Source organism: Chlorocebus sabaeus, chromosome 3, assembly GCF_047675955.1.
Source record: "Chlorocebus sabaeus isolate Y175 chromosome 3, mChlSab1.0.hap1, whole genome shotgun sequence".
NCBI classification, from domain to species: domain Eukaryota; kingdom Metazoa; phylum Chordata; class Mammalia; order Primates; family Cercopithecidae; genus Chlorocebus; species Chlorocebus sabaeus.
Genome location: NC_132906.1, coordinates 79,405,768 through 79,428,051, shown reverse-complemented (window position 1 = coordinate 79,428,051; position 22,284 = coordinate 79,405,768). Strand labels below are relative to the sequence as shown.

General features: G+C 37.7%; 1 protein-coding gene and 1 long non-coding RNA gene across 18 annotated transcripts in view; one reads left to right on the top strand and one right to left on the bottom strand.

The window, feature by feature from the left end:
* LOC103214690 (uncharacterized) overlaps positions 1–22,284 on the top strand; it is a 197,840-nt gene that overhangs the window by 25,492 nt on the left and 150,064 nt on the right. The window lies entirely within an intron of this gene.
* Positions 12,465–22,284, bottom strand: part of MBNL2 (muscleblind like splicing regulator 2) — a 171,665-nt gene continuing 161,845 nt past the window's right edge. For all 14 annotated transcript variants that reach the window (XM_007960714.3, XM_007960713.3, XM_007960717.3 and 11 more), the window contains one exon: positions 12,465–15,258. In XM_007960714.3, the coding sequence (XP_007958905.1) occupies positions 15,244–15,258 (15 nt within the window). In that variant the 3' untranslated portion in view covers positions 12,465–15,243. The remainder of the gene's footprint in view (positions 15,259–22,284) is intronic.

Below are 22,284 nucleotides of genomic sequence, written 5' to 3'. Positions count from 1 at the left end.
TCATTTTCTCATCCTCCTGTAGAACCCTTAGACAAGTAGAATTTCTTAATTTCAAAGGAGTTGAATTTATTAATTTTTCCCTAAGATTCTAAACTTTATAAAAACATTTCATGTATCTTCCCCTCCCCCCAAGGTGGGAAATATATTCTTATGCACTATCTTCTCAAAAATGTATCATTTTGCCGTTCACAATGAAACCTTCTATCTAATTTGAATAGATGATTTTTATGAATGGTGGGAGGTAAGGGTCAACTTAAATTTTTTTAATCCATTACATAACCAAATTCCCCACTGGCATTTATTGCATGATTCCCCTGTCCCTACTGATCTTCAATGCCTGTCACTCTGTCATGAGCCAAGTATTTTTTCTGTTTGTTTGTTTGTTTGTTTGTTCTAAGCGTGGACTGTTTCTGGCCTTTCTGTTTTGTTCCATTGGTCTGCCTTGTCTAACACTATATCAGTTCCACACTGCCTTAGTTATTACAGTTTTAGAATTAGCTCTGGCAGGGGTTGGGAGAGCTCTTTACCTTATTCTCCTTCAAGAGTGTTTTGGCTGTTCCTAGTTCTTTGCTTTTCTGTATACATTTTAGAATCACTTTTCCAGGTACCATAAACAATGTTGTTACTATTTTGATTCAATTGCATTAAAGCTATAGATTAATATGGGAAGATGTGACATCTTAATGATATTGTTTTATTTCCCATTTATGCACATGGAATATCTCTCTGCTTATTAAGATCTTACAAAAAAGCTGAAAATTTTCTCGAAAAGCACTTAAACATATTTTGTCATATTCCTATGTATGTTCTCTGACTCATAAAAACCTCATTTACAGCTTCCCAGTCCCTCTTTCCCTGTATGTTGTTGGATGCTCCCAACAATTTTGGAAGTCACATGTTGAATAGGATGGCATCTCCATCAGTGGGCCCACAAGTGACTTGGTGGAGTAGAGCCCCATCTCTCACCTATTTCCCATTAAATTAGCTTTACCTGCTAAGAAACAAATTCTTGTTTTGTTAAGCCACTGAGATGTATCTATTACAACAAATAAGATTATCTTAATTAATGCATTTTGATTTTAATCTTAGAAATCTGATAAACACAGTTATTAATCTTAATATTTACCTGTTGATTTTTTGATTATTTTCTGCATACAAATTATATTATCTGGTAATAATGAGCTTTGCTTATTTTCTTTTCTATATTTTACACATTTTATTTCTTTTTCTTGTACTACAGTACTAGCTGATGTCTCCTGTACAATGTTGAGTAAAACCAACTATGGTGTACCATTTGCCTTGGTCTTGACATTGAAGGGAGTTCTTTAACATTTTACCATTAGCTGCTGTTCTTGATGTAGGTATTTTGTATATAATCTTTATAATAATATGAAAGTTTCCTTATTACTAGTTTGTAAGGAGATTTTATCATAAATGGATGTTATCTTACTTAATGATGTGTTTGCATCTTTGGAAAGATGTTTTTTCTCCATGAAGTTGATAATGTGTTGATATATCTGTTTCACGAATTACATTGACTCATAACTTTACTGTCCTTGACTGGGTTGCAAATCAAATAAATAGCAACAGTTTATCTTTGTTTACAGTTTTGCTATTTTGTTCATCATGGAATTTTTTTGCATTAGTTTTGATTTTTAAAAATATTACATTTTTTTATCTCAAGTTCTGGGTTTGTTGGTGCTCCCTTAATTACTATACCTGAGACAGGTGGCTACATGCTGATCCAGCCCTGGAGACAGCTTGGTCCAGGCCGAGTCTTTCTCTTGGTCTCCTGTGCCTGTGGAGGCTCCGATGTACTGGAGCTGGGCAGATGCCACCAGGCAGAGGATAGCTTTTGTCCTAGCTCTTGTTAAAGTGTTCTCGTTTTTTATTAATCCTCTGAGCATTTCTTCCTTTCTTGATAGCTCCAAAGTGCCTTTAAAGAGACAGTTTTAATATTTTATCCAGCTGTCTTTGTTATTCTCCTCCAGAGCCTCATTCAATGTATTTATCCCGTTGTGCCTCCAGAAATGATACTCTGGAATGTTTATTACTGTGAGATATAAAAACCTGAGTTGTCTGCTGAGCCAAGCCAGTGCCTAATGGCTGGCGCCTGGGTTACTTGATTCCACTGTGAGGCAACCAGACTGTCCCAGTTAACTTTACCAGGAGTAATGCTGAGAGGTCATCCTGCTTGGGAAATGGCACAAACACAGAAACTCATTTCAAATGGCCAACTTTTAAAAATTGGATTTGTTTTTCAAGGACAGCTAATGCCTTTATAATCCAGGCACAGTTGCAAGAGTTTTTATATGGTAACTCGCTAAATTCTCACAACCATCCTATGTGATAGATACCATTATTATCAGCTCCCTTTTTGCAGAGAAGGAAGACAGGACTGGAAGTTCGCTCACTTGCCTGTGGTCACATGGGCAGGCAGCCAGGGTTTGAGCTAGTTTTGCTTCCAATTCTATGGTTGTAAACACTATAGCTATTGCCTTTTAGGGTTGCAGAATGAACTGTGGTTAGTGAGTGGTAGCACACACCAATGATCAACAAAGAGTTGTTGTATTAACCCAGTTGCCTGTCTCCTGCAGTGGCTCCTGTGAGTAGAACATGTAAAAGTTATAGTCCGTGTGTCCACAGCTAGCTATCAGTTCATGCCCTAAATAGGTTAATTGCCCTCTGTAAGGAGTTTTACCAGAGTAAAACCACCTCATATGTCGTTTGCATTCAAAACATATTGATGACTCTTGAAGGAGCTGGGATTATCTGAACATTGATTATGTGTATGTGTTTCTTTATTTACTCCTTACTTTCTTAAGGGAGCCTTTTTATCAATAGTACCCATCAACTGTATTAATTCCCAAGTGTGCCCCACTTAAGCTTGCAAACAATATGTAACAACATAGACAAATCACTTCAGTTAGCTTTGAAATGGCTTTGATGGGTTAAGCAGACCATATTCTAGAGTTTTATATCCCTTGTGTTCTACAATTGAATTTAGTTCCAGGATTGTATTGAACAAATACAAACTTTCATCTTATATAATGATACCTGGCTTACATAGAATTAATTTGGTTATTTTTTCTGGTTTCTTTTGAAAGAAGTATTGGCATAGGGCTCAGGAATGTAAAAGACTAAAAAGAATTGGCCCAAAAGAAACATGAAAGTCATGACTTTCACTATTCCCCCCGCTTTTTTTTGTTTTTTAAAAAAAGGCTATATTTCTCCTTAAAATATGTGAAAATTTGCTACTTTTTGAAATCATAATAAAAATATTTCAGCTTGGAATTCTTTCTTATCATTCTCCTTTTTCTTCTTTGTGATTAATTTAGTACTATCTTAGGCAAGATACATTTACAGAAAAATTTTTTCTTTGTCAAAAAAGAATCGAATTATGGATTTAAAATGTATTTCTTGCATCAGTTGAAAGAACATCAAGTGCTTCAGTAATGGAATTGACAAATGATGGATCTACCTATTGATAGTAGTTTGGATTCCCTGGGAAGTAATCTCTAAGGTGGGGACCAGTGGGCATGAAGTTTTTAGGGAAGACCCCTGGGACCAACCCATGTGGAAGGGAGGGCAGGAAGCATAGTGAGGCAGAAGGAGAAGCTGGGCTCTGTTGCAGTCTCAAAAAGGCCTCAGCCGGCCCCATGGACACCCGAGGATGACTCTTCAGAGTTGCTCTGATTTGGGGCAAGGCTGTGGGCCTTCATCCTCTTCCTTCAACCAACTGGACAAGGGGCATGCGAGGAGAGGGAGTGAGGCTTTGGATCAGGCATTTCTCTTTAGTTAATGCAATTCCAGGAGAACCGACTGCTGCAGCACTCCTGGACCCTGCAGAGTAAGCATTTCATTCTGCAGGAGGATCTGACAGCACACTGCAGCTCCACTCTGCTATTCACTTTTTTAGTTCTGGCTGTCTTGCAAAAGCCAATGTTCCCCCTGTTTTTTGTGTGCCGCTCTCTCCTTTAAGCATAGAACCCCCATCCATTCTAATCACCCACCTGTGCATTTTTGTTCCTGTTGCTTCTCAGGCTTCTCACTTTGCAAATTCTGTATTTACTACTCCCCCAGGTCCAGTTCAAGAGCCTTCTCCAGGGAGACTTCCATCACGTCTCCAGCTGTCACCAATTGCCCATGACATTCACTATTTAATAATTTGGAACTCATTACGAGATATCTCAATATATATCGTGTATTTTGTTTCCATCTGTATGTTTTTTTCTTTCTCTAAATTATAGCAAGACTGTGATGGTTTCAGATTGTTTACAATCTAATAAGGAAATAAGCCCTTTGTTTTTCATGTTTTCTGGCATTTTGTAATATACGCATTAGAGGCTCAAAAATACTTGTTAAGTGGATCTCTACTTAGCTCCTTAGCCAAGAATGTAGAGTGTGCAGCAAATGTGTTGAATCACTATTTTAATTTCATAGTTTTATATTTTATTTATGCCTATCTCTTCTGACATCCCAGATTTACTAATCATTCACTCGACAAATATGAATTGAAGTCTGTTGTGTTCTGACACCGTTGTGAGCAAAGGGGATATGGTGGTGATGTAGCTTGACTGTGTCCCCACCCAAATCTCATCTTGAATTGTAGCTCTTATAATTCCCACGTGGTCTGGGAGGGACCCAGTGGGAGATAATTGAATCATGGAGGCAGTTTCCCCAATACTGTTCTCATGGTAGTGAATAAGTCTCACGAGATCTGACGATTTTATAACGAGTTTCCCCTTTTGCTTGGCTCTCATTCTCTCTTGCCTGCCACCATGTAAGATGTGCCTTTTACCTTCCATCATGATTGTGAGGCCTCCCCAGCCAAGTGGAACTGTGAGTCCATGAAACCTCTTCTTCTTTATAAATTACCCAGTCTTGGGTACATCTTTATCAGCAGCATGAGAACTGACTAATAAAAGTGGTGAACAAGACAAGGGACCTGCCATCACGGAGATTAAATTCCAATGAGAGGCAGATAATGCAACTGAAACAGAGATGAGCAAGATGGTTACACAATGTGATATCTGCTATGGCAGCAATAAACATAGTGCAGAGATGAAATATGCCACCTGAGGTCTGGGACGAGGTGATATCACCTTCAGAAGAAAATGATTTTGCTATGACCCAAGAAAGAAGACAAGCATTTCAGGCAGAAGGAAAGGAATTCAGGAGGCAGAAAGAACTCTATGTCCTTTGAGAAATGCAAGAGTTCAGAGGGGTTAGACGGTAGTTTGCTCAGGGGAACATTGTAATGGATGAGGTTGGAGAAGGTGTCAGTCAGGGCAAAAGGGTTGAATTTTATCCTAAGAGCAGTGGGAAGTCGGAGAAGAGTGAACATTTATTGTCATTGTTACTTGTTTGTTTAAAATAGAGGACAGAGGCAGATCTACCATGAAACTAATGAAGCTTAAGCTTCAGGACCTACCACTTGTGTGAGTCCTTTTAAGAAAGTGGGAGGTGGCTCATGCCTATAATCCCAGCACTTTGGGAGGCTAAGGTGGGCAGATCATGAGGTTAGGAGATTGAGACCAGCCTGACCAACATGGTAAAACCCCATCTCTACTACAAATACAAAAATTAGCCAGGTGTGGTGGTGCACTCCTGTAATCCCAGCTACTCAGGAGGCTGAGGCAGGAGAATCGCTTGAACCCTGGAGGCGTAGGTTGCAGTGAACCAAGATCGTGCCACTGCACTCCAGCCTGGGCAACAGAGCAAGACTGTGTCTCAAAACAAACAAACAAAACAAACCTGGGGGGAACTCTGGCTTTCATAGCTTTCTATGTGTTCAAGGTCATGGTTTTATAAAATTGGCAATTGTTTAGGATCACTCTCTCTTTCCATACTGACATCCCTTCCATCACACTCCCTTTTGTGGAGTAACATTGGAGTGGCCACGGTTATTTTTGATATCTGGCTCCAAGGAAGTTGACTGGTATACATCTAGCTTGCGCTTGGTGAAATACAGTTATATGGCTCATAGACATTTCTGTGTTTGGCTAAAGTTGTTAGCCATCTCAGTATAGGTGCTGCTTACCCAGTATTATGACATGAAGGTGTATGACCATTGGTTTCCATTGCAATGTGAGTGTGTCTTACAGCACCCAGTCCTGGGAGTAAGCAGGTAGTAGAAAGGAAAAGGTTTAAGGTATATGTGGTGAATGCCAGTCCATGGAACATTCTAGTCATCAGATGCATACAATTCTAAGCAGAGGATTTATTCCTTTTTTATACTTATCTTTTAGGATAACAAAGCACAATTATAAATGCCAATTTTTTCCTTTTCAAATAAGAATTATGTAAAATAGAACTTAGAATTCTTGTGTTTGCATGATAAGCAGTGAGGATATGTGTGTGTATGTGTATGTGTGAAGTTGCATGTTAAATTAGCAATACAAAAAATCTATATTAAAAAGCAAATTTCATCTGACCATACTACAAGTAAGACTGAATTACCTTTTTGTTATCTGTGTAGGAAATGATATTACAAAAAAGTGTTATATGAGGATGTAATCAAAGGCGATGCAGTGAGAAATTTAAATAAAACATGTCATAGTAGTGTGTCCAATGGATAATTTATAAAAATGGCATATTGCTTTTCTATATATTTACTTTTGTATTTAACTTTATATTTATTTTGGGGTTCTTTGTCTTTAAGAACTCCCTTCCCCAGTTTTATAAGCTTCCAGCCTCACAAAGCCTGGATCCATCTCTGATGGAAATGATATCGTGATCTGATTTCTATTTTATGAATGTGCTGGCTGCCATATAGAGAGCAGATCAAGAAAGAGCAAGAGTAAAATCAGAGACATATGATGTCTTTGTATCCAATGACAATTCTTTTGAATTGTTACTAACAAGGAACACCAAAATGGTCCAGTGTTGTCACTGGTCTTCGTTCATTGCTTTGCAGAGTCAACAGAGTATCTGAAGGGGGATTGGTCCTGAGTACCACAGCACCACTTCTCAGATTTTAAGGTGCATGTGTGTCCCTTGGGAGTAGGTCTGGGGTGCAGCCTTGGATTCTGCATTTCTAGCAAGTCTTCAGGTAGTCCTGTGGCTGGCTCAAGGACCACATTTGGAGTAATAAGGTAGCAAAACACTAGGGATCTAGAGGCAGACTGGCTGTGTTTGAATCTTCACTTCACTACAAACTTGTTGACTTGTTAAGTCATCTAAACTTTCAGTCCTCAGTTTTCTTATCTATAAATAGGGACGCTCATAATAGAATCAACCATTCAAGTTATTGTAAAGATTAAATGAGACACTTCATGTTAAGAGGTTATCACAATATAAGGGTACAAAAAATGCTAGGTATATTTTTCCTTGCTACAGACAGCCCACTTGGCCTTTTGGGACAAGCTTGACTACAACGTCTTATGAAGGGTTTCTGAAGTTTCTAATGTCTGTTGAAAGAAAGAAAGGGCCTACCCCTGCAACACAGGCTAAGTAAAATTAGTCTGGTCAATGCAAACTTACAAACAATGAAATATATTTGCAAATCAAAATTACCAAGTACAATAAATGTTGAGTTCAGTCAGAAATGTGCTAGGTGTTCATAAATCACAGATTGTTATATCCAGAATGGAAGTTAGAAGATCTTGCATTCCAAATGCTTCGTTCTGCAGACAAAACAGAAACAAGCAAACAAACACAAGGCTCTCCCTGAGGGATTGTGGCTTTGGTCATCATAGTCCCAGTGGGTCATGTCTCCTAACTAAAAAGCAACAGAAACCGTGATCAAAGTATTTTATTACTACTTTGCAATCTATAGAAAGCAATCTTTATTCAACCCCCCTTATTATTGCTATGGGTTAAATTGTGTCCTTCCAAAAACACACGTTTAAGTCCTAACCCCATACCTGTGAATGTGGCTTTTTTTGGAAATAGGGTCTTTGCAGATGTAATTGAGCTAAGATGAAGACATTAGGGTGGGCTCTAATCTAATATGACCAGTGTGTTCATAAGATGATGTGAAGGTAGAGACAGACAAGGGGAAGGTCATGCAATGACAGAGACAGAGTGGAGCCATGCAGCTGCAAACCGAAAAATGCCAAGGACTGACAGCCACTAGCAGAAACTAGAAGAGTCAAGAAAGGATTCTACTGGAATCTCAGGAGGAACATGGCCCTGCTGACACATTGATTTCTAACTTCCAGCCTCCAGAGTTGTAAGAGAATACATTTATATTGTTTTTGTTGTTGTTGTTGTTGTTGCTAAGCTGGAGTGCAGTGACTCAGTCTCGGCTCACTGCAACCTCCACCTCCTGGGTTCAAGTGATTCTCCTTCCTCAGCCTCCAGAGTAGTTGGGATTACAGCTGCATACCACCATGCGCAGCTAATTTTTGTATTTTTAGTAGAGACAGGGTTTCACCAAGCTGGTCTCGAACTCCTGACCTCAGGTGATCCGCCCACCTCGGTCCCCCAAAAGGCTGGGATTACTGGTGTGAGCCACCGCACCCAGCCTAAAATTTCTATTAAGTCACCCTTTTTGTGGTTTGTTGTGGGAGCCCTAGGAAACCGATACAATCCTCTTCCTCCTTTCTCTATTTTTAACAGTTTCTGTTGTGCCGCATGATAAGCTTCTTGAGGGCAGAGCATTGGCCTTTGGCCATGTTCACATCCCTTTAATGACTCAGCAGGGCTTAGACGGTGCTCAGTGAACAGTTGTTGAATTGAAGTAATTATAGGTTTCCACAAAAATAATCTGGCTCATTATTTGTTATTAGGAATTTTCTATAATTTGCCCATCAGTTTTTGGCATTAATTGTCATTGGGGAAATAGAAGAGGCGCCTGTTAGTTGCCAAGAGATGTTTGGACAGAAAAAGTGTATAAATACTTAACAGGGAAATACAAGAGCTCATTTTAATATTATTTTAAGAATAATAATTGATATTCACTGAAATCTTGCTAAGTGTCAGGTCCCGCTCTATCTGATTAGCATATATTATCTCACTTAAACCTCATTATGTCCCAGCAGGGTACATTCGATTGTGAGACTCAGCTTATTGGTGAAAACACCTTGATGCTTGCAAGCTGTTAAAAAGTACAGTTGAGAGTTAAACTTGGGCGGCGTGACGAGCAACTTAGTTCTTAACCAGCTCTTAAACTACTGTGGAATGCAGACACTGATCTTTCCATTCTGTAGCTCTGAAAAACATTCGACTTTGTGTTTATGAATGCTAATGCGTTTAGACTGCTCTCTATATAAAAATATGCGTGTGAGAGTGTTGAAAATATATTTATTCTGTAGTATGTTTGTTACTTCTGTATATATCTGATCAATTTGCTCAGACATATTTAGAACTTAAGAGGCAGCTTTTCTAAGCTGTCACGCTGCTTTGAATACATTTCTCTCCCTCTGTAAAGCCACACATTTTACATTTAAATGCATGGGTTTCCATCTCTGGACTGCAGAGCTTACTCAGGGATCTCAGGAAAGAGACCTGCCTGCAACAGGAGCACTTTGCTGCGATTTGGTTTGTGGACTTTTGTAGGGTGACCTTTTGTTGGAAGGAAATGTTCTCTAGCAAAAGAAAAGTTAGACTGTTCTGATTTAGATCATTTTAGTTTACACACAAGGGCAATATAAATCTCTGCCTTCGTTTATGTAAAACAAAGTATTGGAAAAACCCACAGAAAAGTTATGAGAGAAAGGGCTCAACAATAGTAACATTTAATTTCTCAGCCTCTCTGGAGGCAATTGGATTTTAGGGGTTCACATTCATGTGTGGCCTTTATGCAGAAATTTATTCTCTCTGGCTATTTTCCCCAGACTTTCAAGTTATATCTTTTCACATGTTATATCTTTTCACATGCTAGCTGCATCATGACTTAATGCCACATTATTATTAGGAAAAATTCAATGACCGTCATTATATATTTTATTTCAGGAGAACCATATAGAAGCTTGATAAACAAACAAGCAAACAAACAAAAGACTCTGGGAAACACTGGAGTAATGGTACAATGTAACATTTCTTCTGTTGCCTCTGGTCCTAATAAAGAACTGGGCCATGTCCTAAATCTAGCAGAGTACTTTGTAGCCCATAGTTTCAAGATATTTCATAAATCATATTCTTGGAATAGGGAAGAATATCTTTATCTTAAGTAACCAAGTAAAGGATTCTTATAACTTCACCTTAAACCTGAATAAATGCTTTACTCTGAATTTTTTAATGAAATTTTGACCTGAAGGCTGCCACAAATCAAGCTCATTTTAACTTGGCTGTAGAGTTGGGGCAAGCCAGGGCTTGCTCTATGTGATCTTGAGAGTTAATTTTTATGAGTCTTTTTTTCATCTACATTATGGGGTATAATAGATTCTTTGTAACTCTAAGGATTATGTAAAATGTATGTGAACAAAACCAGTGACTCTCTGTTTATGCCTTATTTCATGTAAACAACTATATGGGTTTTCACCAGATTTGATGGGCTATCTGAAATGGTTTCATTGTAATTTAGGCCTAGTAGCATTTATACAGTTTACATGGTGGGTGCCACAGGGACACCTCAAATGGGTGGACATTTTTCAAAGTAGCTGACAGTGGAGGAAACTGAAGTCACAAGCCAGTTGGTCAAACCTTTGACAGGTACTGGGCAGAGGTTTCCAGCTGAGCTGGGCAGCTAGTCACCCTAAGGGCAGACACTAGAAGTGTTGATCTAGAAGTAAGCTGCTTCTCACAGCAGAATCTCTATGTACCTTGAAGAGGAATCTCTGTAGCAGTCAGAATTCACTTATCGGTTGTTAGTAATTCTCTCCAACACAGGGTGGGCTTGTTAGAAACATATATAGAATATTTAGCATAGAACTTGGCACCTAAGTAGCGCCCTGGTGAACATTCTCAATTCCACCCTTTCCCATCCTTGCCATCTATCTTCCCAACTAAGAGCACAGAGGGAATCATTACTATGTTTCATTCTGTGTGAATCATGCTTATTCACAGTGACTCAGTCATTTCTATGGAGATAAATTAGTTCAGCAACAATTGCCCAATATTTCAGAGACACCCTAGGATATTTTGGAGGTGGGGAGAAGGGGTGGGGGTTGCCCCTGCAGAAATCATTCTGCAGGGAACCAGTACCGTCTTTTTATAAATATCAGAACACTGAACCTTATTTTGATTTTCCTAGCTGCCCCTAAAATCTGTGGCTTTGCAATAGAACTTTAATAATAAAGAATGCATTTCTCATTTGAAACATCGTTTTAAATTTGGAGATCCCAAAACTGAAATGACACTTTTCTTTTGTCAGATATGAGATAATTGGTATTTTATACCCAAATATTTTCTATGCTGAAGAGATAGGTTTTTTTTATCCTGAGAGGTTTAAGTTTTGTTTTTGATTTTGATGTAGTACCATGAATAGGCAGTCTACTGATAGAACTTATACTTCATGAAACCAGGTGTACAGTTTTAGATTTTTCACTTAAAATAACTTGCTCTCTGAAGTTGACATCTTGAACTTACTATTAACAGAATGATTTTTGTAGGGAGTGATTGATGAGATAGATTTTCTTTTGCATTACAGTACAAAAATCACTCATCCAAATATACAGCCATATTTTCAAATATCCACAGAGGTGTTAAAAGTATTTTTACCCTTGGAAATCCTGATGGGATAGTTAAAAAATACAAGCAGCTTTATTTGTATCTGCTGAATATGTGTGTTTTCTATGCTATATCATAACCACTCAGGAGGCCTAAAGCTTTAAATCTGCCATGGAGAAAAACTCATGTTTCTGCCTTGGCCCACAGAGGAGGCAATTTCTGCCAATCTCAGTATGACAAGGAATGTTCCCACCCAAAAGGCCAATAGCACCTTCCTTGACAAAAATGGTGGGTCTCAAAAGGCTGAAGAAGGAGTTTCTGCCACTCCTTCTGCCCACACACCACCTCTGAGGAGGAGGCTGGTTACTGACAGAATAGCAGGGACCCTCATCTCACCCTCTCTTTGTTGAATTCCTGTTCTATTCTTGAGCCACCTGGCCAGGACCTCTGCGTAGAACAGAACTCACCATTCTGTCTCTTTCTGCAGCCTCAGATCTGAGTCATGTTATCCCATCAAGCTCTTACAGAAGCCTGTATTACAGCTTAATGGGCCCTTTTTAAAATCTATTCATGAAACTGACATTTTGTTGCCCATGTAGTTACTGATGCCATTGATCCCATATCTTTTCATTATCAGTCTGAGATGTGAAGAAGACGGCTGAGTGGTGGGATTTATTTTTACTTCTAATTTTAAAGAATACTAAACATACTTCTCAAATTACCATTTTTAATTGTTTTTCTTGCTGTGAACAAGCCAAAGCCAAAAGCAAAAACTGCCAATCTCCCGTTCGAAGACCAGAGTTTGGTCTTCTTTGAAGTTAACAAATACTATATGTGTGAAGGTGAAAACCATTTTGTTTGGCGAATTATCAATCTGTCTCAACACAAAAAGAAGGAAGACTATACAATCCTTTTAAATGCTTCTTTTATTTCATTGGTTGTACATTGGGTGAGTGAACTGAATATTACAACCAAAACATAGTATTGATACAAATTAGACTCCTGTTTACACTGTAAGGTAATGAATGAAGGAATTCTTTAAGTGTTACAGAAAGATTTAGTAGAAATGTTACCAGTGGTATGGCTGAAAGAATATTTCGGTGAAGTGCTGTTATATCCTGAAAACCAAGAGTGAAATGTAGTTCCCATACAAGTGGAGAGTTAGTCTCTTAACTACAGTATTTGTTGAATTGATATCTTCATGTCTTGGATATTGGTGATTTTTGTTTTTTAATTAAACAAAGCATTTAAGATTTATTCATCATAGTCAGACTTCTGAATATAAACAAACTTTTGGCAAATAATATTTATACAGAAAAATAGTTTTAGATCCTCTCAAATCCCAGAATTATTCTATAAAATTACATTATAAATAAATAAAAAGCAAAATCTGTTGTACATATATTTGTACATCTATGCATTTGCCTTGCCTCCTCCTTATTGTAAATGGCATATTTATGACTCTTTGCATATTGTAATCACAATTCTGGAAAATGGATATCATAGTAAAAAATACAGTCTTCTATATTTGCTTGGGGATACAGGTGATGTTTTTGATGCTCCATTATTAGAGGGCTGAAAATAGTTGTGTGCTAATAATTTTAAAAATCAAAATCATGAAACAAAAGAAAAAAAGACAATGTTACAATTAATCTACAAAAATATTTCAGTGATTCCCATAATTTACCTTTTAGTAATGTATACTACGTTTTCATTGAGTTTAAATGAATTAACAAAGAAAGAAAACAGAAAAAAGAAAACAAGTTTGAACGTTTTAGGCAAGTTGTAGCGTAACTACATTGTTATAGTTGAGAAAATTACAAATATCAATAATACATAAAGATGAAACTACCAAAGTAATACAAGTTAGATACAATACTTTTCCACAAATTAAAACAAATGCAACGATACAAGCACTATGTGAGATTACACTTAGCATGTGACTTTCTTTTAGATAGGGTTATCAGATCTACGATACAAGATAAATAGATAGTAATTCGACTTTGACCAACATGAATTAAAATGCAGATTTCTTTTTTTTCCTCAAACAAATAATGATATGGTTGGTGCATCTAGTTTTCAGAACAGGTGATGATCCCAAATTTAAAATATTTTACATTCAATCTCAAAAGTCAAAATACTTCAGTCACTAATGTGTTCACAAAGAAAATGGATGTTTGAAACAATTACACATAATATTCATTTATAACAGCTGTTTTGTTTTTTAAACAATAATTTAAAAACTATGTAGGTACTGTATAGGCTATGTGCAACATATAAAATGTGAAATATGAAATATTTGGTACGATAGTGCTTAAAATAAACTTTAAAACAAACTTTCTGAACAAAATTTAATTGTATCGCTATTACCTTGAAGATCAACCAAGTATTTAAAAAAGTAAACAACATTAAAATATGTTTCATCCATATATAGTATATATATGTATGTGTATATATAATATGTATGTACTGGTATTAAAGTTTTTTATACTTTTGAGACATAAAATATGCTTTAAGGTGAAAGAATTAAAAGAACTATTTTTTCCATGCTGTAGTCAGTTACAACCCTTTAATCCAACTTTTGAAATGCAAAACAGTAATGGATTTTTTTTAAAAAGTGAAACTATCTACTTTTTGTTTACATAGTAATTTAGATTAAAGTCACAGTCAAATTTGCAGTGACTAAACTCAAACTTACTTAAATTAGAATATTATACAGATCTCCTCACCTACAGCTTCCTTGTTTGACTAGGTTTTTAGTTAAGAAGAGTTATTCTGTAACAGGCAACCGGATGGTGAGTTTGAAAGACTAATCTCTTAGATTAGACTGTTGGCATGGGCCTCTCATTCTTGTCAAGCTGGATGAAGTCTGGCAAAATCTAGGCACTTCTACAAAGTCTCTCTTATAAAACAACTTTAAAAATATACTTGTAAAATAATACCTTCAAGACTTTGTTTGGTGGGGTATGAAGCTCATACCGTGCAAAGTTTCTTTTTCAATCTATTTAATGTTAATCTAGAATCACATGATTCAATGCGGCATCTCCAGGCAAACCAAACACCACACTTTGATGTGTCCCCAGTACTTGTGCTTGAATTTCCATTCAAATTTTAGACCTGCAGGACAGGTATTGGTTTTACTTCACCTCTCGTCTTTGCTGCAGCATTTATATTGTCAAGAAGTGAAACATACCCTTTGATCCAGTGGGTAAATGGCATGACAGTAATTACAGCTACAATCGAACCTGCCCTTGGAATATGTTTCTTTTTTAACTAATGCTAATTGTTTATTGCTAAATTTGAAATATTCTGAATCGAAATGAGTAAAGTGGCTGGACTTTCTGCATCAGCTATAGTTATGGAGATAAGACAATATTCCTAGGACAGAAACTATGTTTAGAAACCCTTTAAAAGTAAACTTTATCCTTTATGTCTTTAAACATCACAGCTGGTCTCAGGTAGTTAACTATCTTAGGTTGGAATATACTAAGCATACCATATTTAATACTCATATATGAGATAGCAGCACTAGCTTCTTAGAGTTGTGGTCTGTCCAGAAGAACTACATCTTTATTTAGCATGCAGTTTGTGGCAATTCTATTGAGGAGGAAACAGGATAGTATGTACAGTAACAATGTTTAGTTATTCTCAATGCAGATTCTTGGCATTCCATTCCATTTCTGCTGATTATTTCAGAATTATCTGTTAAAGAGAAAGACAAGCATGATTTAGGCATCCTTCTGGGAGGAAAAATAATGAGTTTAAGTTTTACTCTTCAAAAATAGACATTTGAAAATCAGAGTTTTCTTCAATCTCTCATTATTTTGATGCAATTATAATTTTGCACAATACCTGCCCTTCATGCTGAAAAACTTTACACTTAACCACTTCTGCTATGTGGCCACTATAAAGAATGATGATTCAAATGCACCGTGCTTTCTGGAAAACTGTGGCAGCAAATAGAGAGGCATGCATGTTTAGACCATTTCTTTAAAAAATGTTTGCTTTACAGCTCTTTATTATACATTCCCATTATTGTCCAATTAATATTTGCTATGGTGATCAGAAAGTCTAATCAGAGAATCTTGTTTGTACTGAAAAGTCACTTGTAAGGCTTAAATAGAAATATTTCAAAATATAATAAATCAGATATTATTTATCTATTAACTTGCATTTGTAATTCAAAAATGTATTCCTATCAAAAATAATTTTGTTCCCAACACATAACAACAACCAGTTTCAAATTCAAGGCATATTTAAATATCACATATCAAAGAGTAAAAGGGATAACAGTCTAATAAAGCAGTTAAAAAGTTCTTAATACATCCAAAAGCACAGCTAAAGCACAGCTAAAGGTAAACTATTAAATGCAAGCTGTGGTCCCTTGAGTCTGATCTCTAAGTTCATTTCCAGCTCCATACCTTTGCAAAGGAGAGGGAATTTGGCCCATGTGGTCCAGTCCATTAAATGTCAAGGTTAAAAGTCAAGTTTTTAACACACTCTAACGAAACTGTTTCATCTTTTCTAATGCTTTGACCAAATTTTGTGTAATTAATAAGCAAAGCATTTGTTCATTAAACAAGAGTCTGTTTAGGAAATAACTGGTAAAATTTGTTTATAATGAGAGTTAGCTAATACTTCTACACACTAGGATTCAATTCCCAGCAAAAGCCTTATTTTCCCAAGCATAGTGTATTATCCCGTTATGTTAGAATTTCTCCACGTGGATATTTTTTCCCTTTAAGTGAGTGCTCCTGTATTTTATATGCAACAATTTTAGTAGATGCAAATAGTTCCTCCTGTGAAGTAAACATGAGTATTCTTTATTTTATTGAAACAGACAGATGTGTACAGGATTCATAAAAATAGAGAAAGAACTCATTTATCTTAAATATTTGGAGTAAATGGAAACTTAAAACTTCAGATAAGATCATTCTTTGTTTCTTAAATATTCCTAGGAATCTAAAATTAACTGGGAAAAATAGACATGAATAAAAAATAAGATATGATTTCATATGTAAACACAGCATCTAATATTTGAATACTATTATCTTTGAATATTATCATTGCCAATAGGTAATATTCAAATTTTCTAGATTTAGATATTTGATTATCAAATAGAAATTTTTTGATTTCATCCCTTAGTTTCAAGCCTATCTGTAAGTTTTCCAAATAAGAATGCACTCTAGGACATCAAATAATGTGATTTTTCTTTTTCTTTTACTTTAGAAAAAATCTTTCTAAAATAACTCTGGGAAAAAAATTGCAGTTTCTTTTTCTTTTCTTTTTTTTTTTTTGAGACAGGGTCTCCCTCTGTTGCCCAGTTTGGAATGCAGTGGTGTAATCAAAGCTCACTGAAGCCTTGAATTCCTGGCCTCAAGCGTTCCTCCCACTTCAGCCTCCTGAGTAGCTGGGACTACAACCACACACCACCATGCCTGCTTAATTTTCATTTTTATTTTTGTAGAGATGGGGTCTTGTTGTATTGCCCTGGCTTGTCTCAAACTCCTAGGCTCAAGAAATCCTCCCACCTCAGACTCCCAAAGTGCTGGATTATAGGTGTGAGCCACTGTGCCCAGCCAATTTCTTAAATTGATGTATAATAATATGTATTTTAGAATGCATTTGAAATCTTGCTTATTCGCTAAAATTAAAATGCTATAAAGAATGAAATTCCTAACCATCTGGAAAAGAAGTATTCTATGAAAAGCACAGCAATGGCATATTAGAATGGGGAAATGTGGGTTATGGAAATTACTTACGGCAAGGCTTTGAACTCGTATTTGATGAGGAGACATAAATGACCACTGAAATTTAATTGGACTGTAAATCAGTCTCGCAGCTAACTAAAGCATAAACTAGTCTCGCCCAAACTGCACTTCCCCTCTGCCCCAGTGTACCCATGGGCTATTACATGAATAAAGACATCAATAAAAACGAGCCCTGGGACTACTGAACTCTCAGCTATGACTGCTGCCTGGCATCTAGGCCAGAAAACTCTGGCCATCCCCAGTCTTTGTCTTTGGCTGTCATGTGGTATAAAAAAATGAATCACATTCCTGGCATCTGTGAACTTCAAGAGGTTCAACAGATTTAATCTTAGAAGGTGGGAAAGCTTTGGATGTTTTTCCTTATAGGTTCCATTTTTGGGTGGCAGATTTTTTCTTGGAAATATCTTTGATTATTAAATTTTTTTCCTGAGAAATACAGCTTGCCGATACAGTCTGTATTATCTGTACTCTGGGGTGAAATACACCCTGGAGACATAGAACAGGGATACAGATCAAGAACAGTTATCAACTGAGGGCCTGTCATATCGCTAGCACCCATCTGATAGAACTTCTGTTGTGAGGAGGCAGAGGACCTTACAGGCCCGAGGGCCCCAGGGAAGTGTGGGACAGATTCAGCTGGAGGACCACCCACAGGACAAGAGGAAAGTGGAGAGCCAAGTGTGTGTGCTTGTGGGGATTGGCAGGCGGGAGAGGAGAAGCTACTTTGAGGGAAAGAGGAACCTTTGTCTAGTTTTTAACATGGCTTTTCTTTATTCAGATTACATGTTGATTTAGCACTAAACAAACATAATTTAAAATCACATGAATAGATACATTTTGTGTGCTTTCCTGTTACCTCTTTTCAGAGATTTTCTCCCATACCAATTTTATATATACACACACATATATATATATATACACACACACATATATACTTATATGTGTGTGTGTGTGTGTATATATATAAACTTTTTCCATCTCTCTTGTAGTTTTGTGACCAGGAGGATCAAAACCTTCATGGGGTGCCTGAATATTTTCATTATAGGTAAGAAACATACCTTCTTAAAATAACAGGCTTATATATGGCCCTGGCACATGGGCTACACATCTGATGTGGATCAACCTTAATTTTGAACTTGTCCATTTTTAAAAATACTAATTAAAATACAGTTCACCAAAGTGAGCTCAACAGACCCACTGTCCGTCACTTCTTTCCTGCCCTGCATTTGGTCAAAGCTGAGGCTGGTGCCCAAAGTTCTATACTCAGCCTCCAAGGCACAGCACCCCATGCTGTCTTGAAAGGGAAGTGGAAAACTCATAGGGTCTGCCAGGGTATGCATAAGTCAGAGAAACAGCCACCACATTGGGTCTCCTGCCAGTCTCCTCTCTGAAGCACCTTTATTTTTGTTTGAATTTTAAGATATATCTCCTTGATTTTCAGGAGGCTCTGAGAATTTACAAGCTAGAGTCTTACAAGCTAGGTCAGTATTGTGATCATATTTTGCAGACATGGAAAAGCTGACATGCATCATTTTAACTGGCTTGCACAATGTACAAAGTGCTTGCACAAACCAGCATGAGCTTAGAGATGTCACTTTGCTCACTGGTGAAGGCATCCCCTCCAGGGCATGGGGACGGTCTGAGATAGGGCTAGAGGAAGCAGAGGTTCCAAAGAGCATATCTGTGCCTCATGATGCCTGCTTCAGAGGGTGCTTAGAAGAACCCTGTGAGCTTGGGAATCAGGGGAAGGTCAGGCCCTGAGGTGGGACCTACAGCAAATGTGCTTGGAGCTTTAGAGGGGAGACAGTGAGACTGTCTGGAGGGGCTAGATGGGTGGAAATTGCTGGGGGACGAGGCTGCTGGGCCTCTCATTCAGGGCATCCTTGCCTAGGTGGTCAACCACATCCTGCCCCAGGGCTCCTCCAGATGGATGTTGCAAACATGCCTGCTTACAGCAACAGAACACCCTACCCAACCACAGTGCCGCTGCCTCAGCTGCTGAGAAATCTTGGCAAACTATGATGATAGGAAAGAAATCAAAGATATTCAACAAGCTACATTTCTATTTGTCTCCCTGGGAGACTATTGCCTCAAGTAGGTAGTGTTTTATATAACAGAGCACCATGACAGGAGAAGGAAGTTAAATTATTAAATAAGATTCTAGCTAATCTAGTATGGTAAATCAAAATTCTGAACTGCAAGCATTATTTTCAATTCCTTCTTCCACTAAAAGGAGAACAGACAAAAATCAGAATAGCTGATGCCCACAAAATCTGTGATTCTATTTTTAAGACAAAGATATACTTGATCTCAAATCATGAGTACTTTTCTAAATCTTTAGTGGTCCCTCTGGTTAGAACAAGAGTATCTCCGAAGCAAAAATATCAGCTGGCTACAATACAGTCTGCTTATCAATAAGGAAAGGAAATCACAATAAGTGAATTAAACTGTCTCCCCTAGGTGGTTGGATTTAAGAATCCAATGATTCTGCTCAATATACATTCTCAAGTTACCCCAATGTGAATCCAGTACCTGATTAGTTTCATATTTATATGTTGAAGACAAAGCATGAATGGTTTCAAAGACATCAAATGGGTTATTTTTCTATCAAATATGTTATAAGCAGCCATTTAATAATTACAATGTCCTCAGTGAATTGCCTGCCATTGACTCACAGTGCAGTGGTAGCCAAGCTTACTAAAAAGTGGACCAGATTAGGTCCTGTCTAATACTAAGCCTCCTGGGGCCAGGCAGGAAAGGTACGTAAGTGAATAGGCCAGGTCGAGGGTGTGGCAGCAGCTACTCTGCCCCAGCCAAATGCTATCTGCAGAAACATGGACTCTATATTACTTGACCTTTAGATTTTCCAAGAGAAGCTGGAAATTCAGCAATGAATTCACATCACAGAAAACAACCCTGTGTGGATCATATATATCTTTGGGCTAAATTCAGCTAAGAGCTGCTGGTTTGTGTACTCATCAGCTTTACTTTCTTGAAGGCAATATCCACTATATCCACTAAGTCTGGATCACTTCCTGAGCTGGCATAAGCCAAGGCTACAGGCAACATCATGGCAGGCAGCAGTGGTAAGAGTGAGACCAGAAGAGCAGGTGTATAGGAGAGTTAGTCCTGCAACTTTCAGACATTTGGCTTTCGCCCAAAGAAAGAGAGTACGTGACCAACAAGGCACCCTCTACCTAAAAAGAAAATATCAACCCTCCCTTGACTGAGTCATCAGTTATGAAACATACATGTTTTCTTGTCTCTTCCATGTGATGATGGATTTAGGCTGAGCCATCCATACCTCTCACTCATGGTGTGCGCTCAAAAAAGAGCTGAACAGGGTGAGAAACACACTTGGTTCAAACTAAAATAGTCTCTGCAGAGACTGAAACACTGAACTTGAACTCATCAGCACCATGAACTTAACAGCTGAACTAACCAATCCTCATGCAGAAGGGTGCAAGAGAAAACAAATCAACATAGAATTTCCTCAGTGCTTCAGAGGTACCATGTATTAACACATTCTAAGTTTTCTACCTCGAGGTTGATCTCCAGGAACTGTACGTATGCACAACTTTGGAAACTGTGGGCTTCTAGATGACTTCTAGAAATGTTTATACTTCTTACATAAAAGTGCTCATTTCAAAGATTCAAGGATGTCAGATGAGTTATTTTTTTAAATGATAGCTCAATATTAAATTTGGTAAGAACTCTTCCTGCTCTGCTTAATTGATAGGAAAACATTCCAGTGAAAATGTCAAGAACTTCTATGTATGCAAATCATCAAGCAATTAGAAAAGAGAAATAATGGATGTTTTGGTTCAGTCTTCCTGTGAATAGCCATTAGGACTGTCTTTGTAATGTTGAGTTTGGATGTCATAGATAAAAAATACCTTATAACATATCTGTGCAGCCTTGCTAAACTACTAAGGAATCTCAATGCGTCTTGATGTCACTAACATAGAATCTCAAGTGGGTACTTCCAAGCAGGGCTGGTGCACTAACTGGGTCCACAGCCAAACCAATCTCTTTAAGGACAGGGGGACTGTCTCATCTTTATAGCCCCAGTGTCTAGGACAGGGCTGGGAATTTATTAATTGGTGGTTGCATGGATGGCTGAATAAATTGAAATCATTGAGGACACAGTGCCACAATGCTGGTATCAACAGAAGACCACCAGACCATTCATGGGAGAAACAGGAATGGGGCAGAAAAAGAACCCTTTGGACAAGATGTGTCGTCCGTGTGCCCTTTTAGGGTAGTTAAGGTCTCAGAAATATCTAAGAGAAATAAACACCGTTCCCCATTCTCCCATTCTCCCTACTCCCTATTATAGATAAAGGGGAAAATATTCCAGGCTAGGGGCAGAATCACTCACAGAGAAGGGAAATATGGCAGATAAAAATCCACCTTAAGAAACCTTCTAGACTTGGTAGGTTTCTTAGAAATCTTTTGCCATGGTTACAAGGCTTTGTTTCCCCCAGAAGGCAGTTAAAGATATTAATAATATTTCACTGCCTCTTTAAACAAAATTTATTATTAATTTAGAAATAGGCAATTAGGTGGCATTTCCTAAAAATAGGGCTAAGCTAAGGAGGTTTGCACGTTGCTCACCCTCCCAGTCTCTGTGTTTCTTCATCTACAGTTTTCTTCTGATTCTGTCCAAGTTCCTTCTTGCCACTCTCTATTGGCATTGCTTTCTCCTTCAGTCTCTGCACCATTTAATATTCTCTCCACCTTTTCCCCACTGCCCCACACCTCCTCTCCATGGCAGCCACGACTGTCTGAAATGCCCTGATCTTGCCTGAGAGGCTACACTTGTGAGATCTTTCAGTTGAAGCAAACTGCACAGAGGCAAAGGGACATGTGTACATTTTTGACTCCAATATAATTCAGTACTTAATCACAGTATGGATTACTGAAGTCAAAAGCAAGTGTCTTTAGTCTCTTGGTG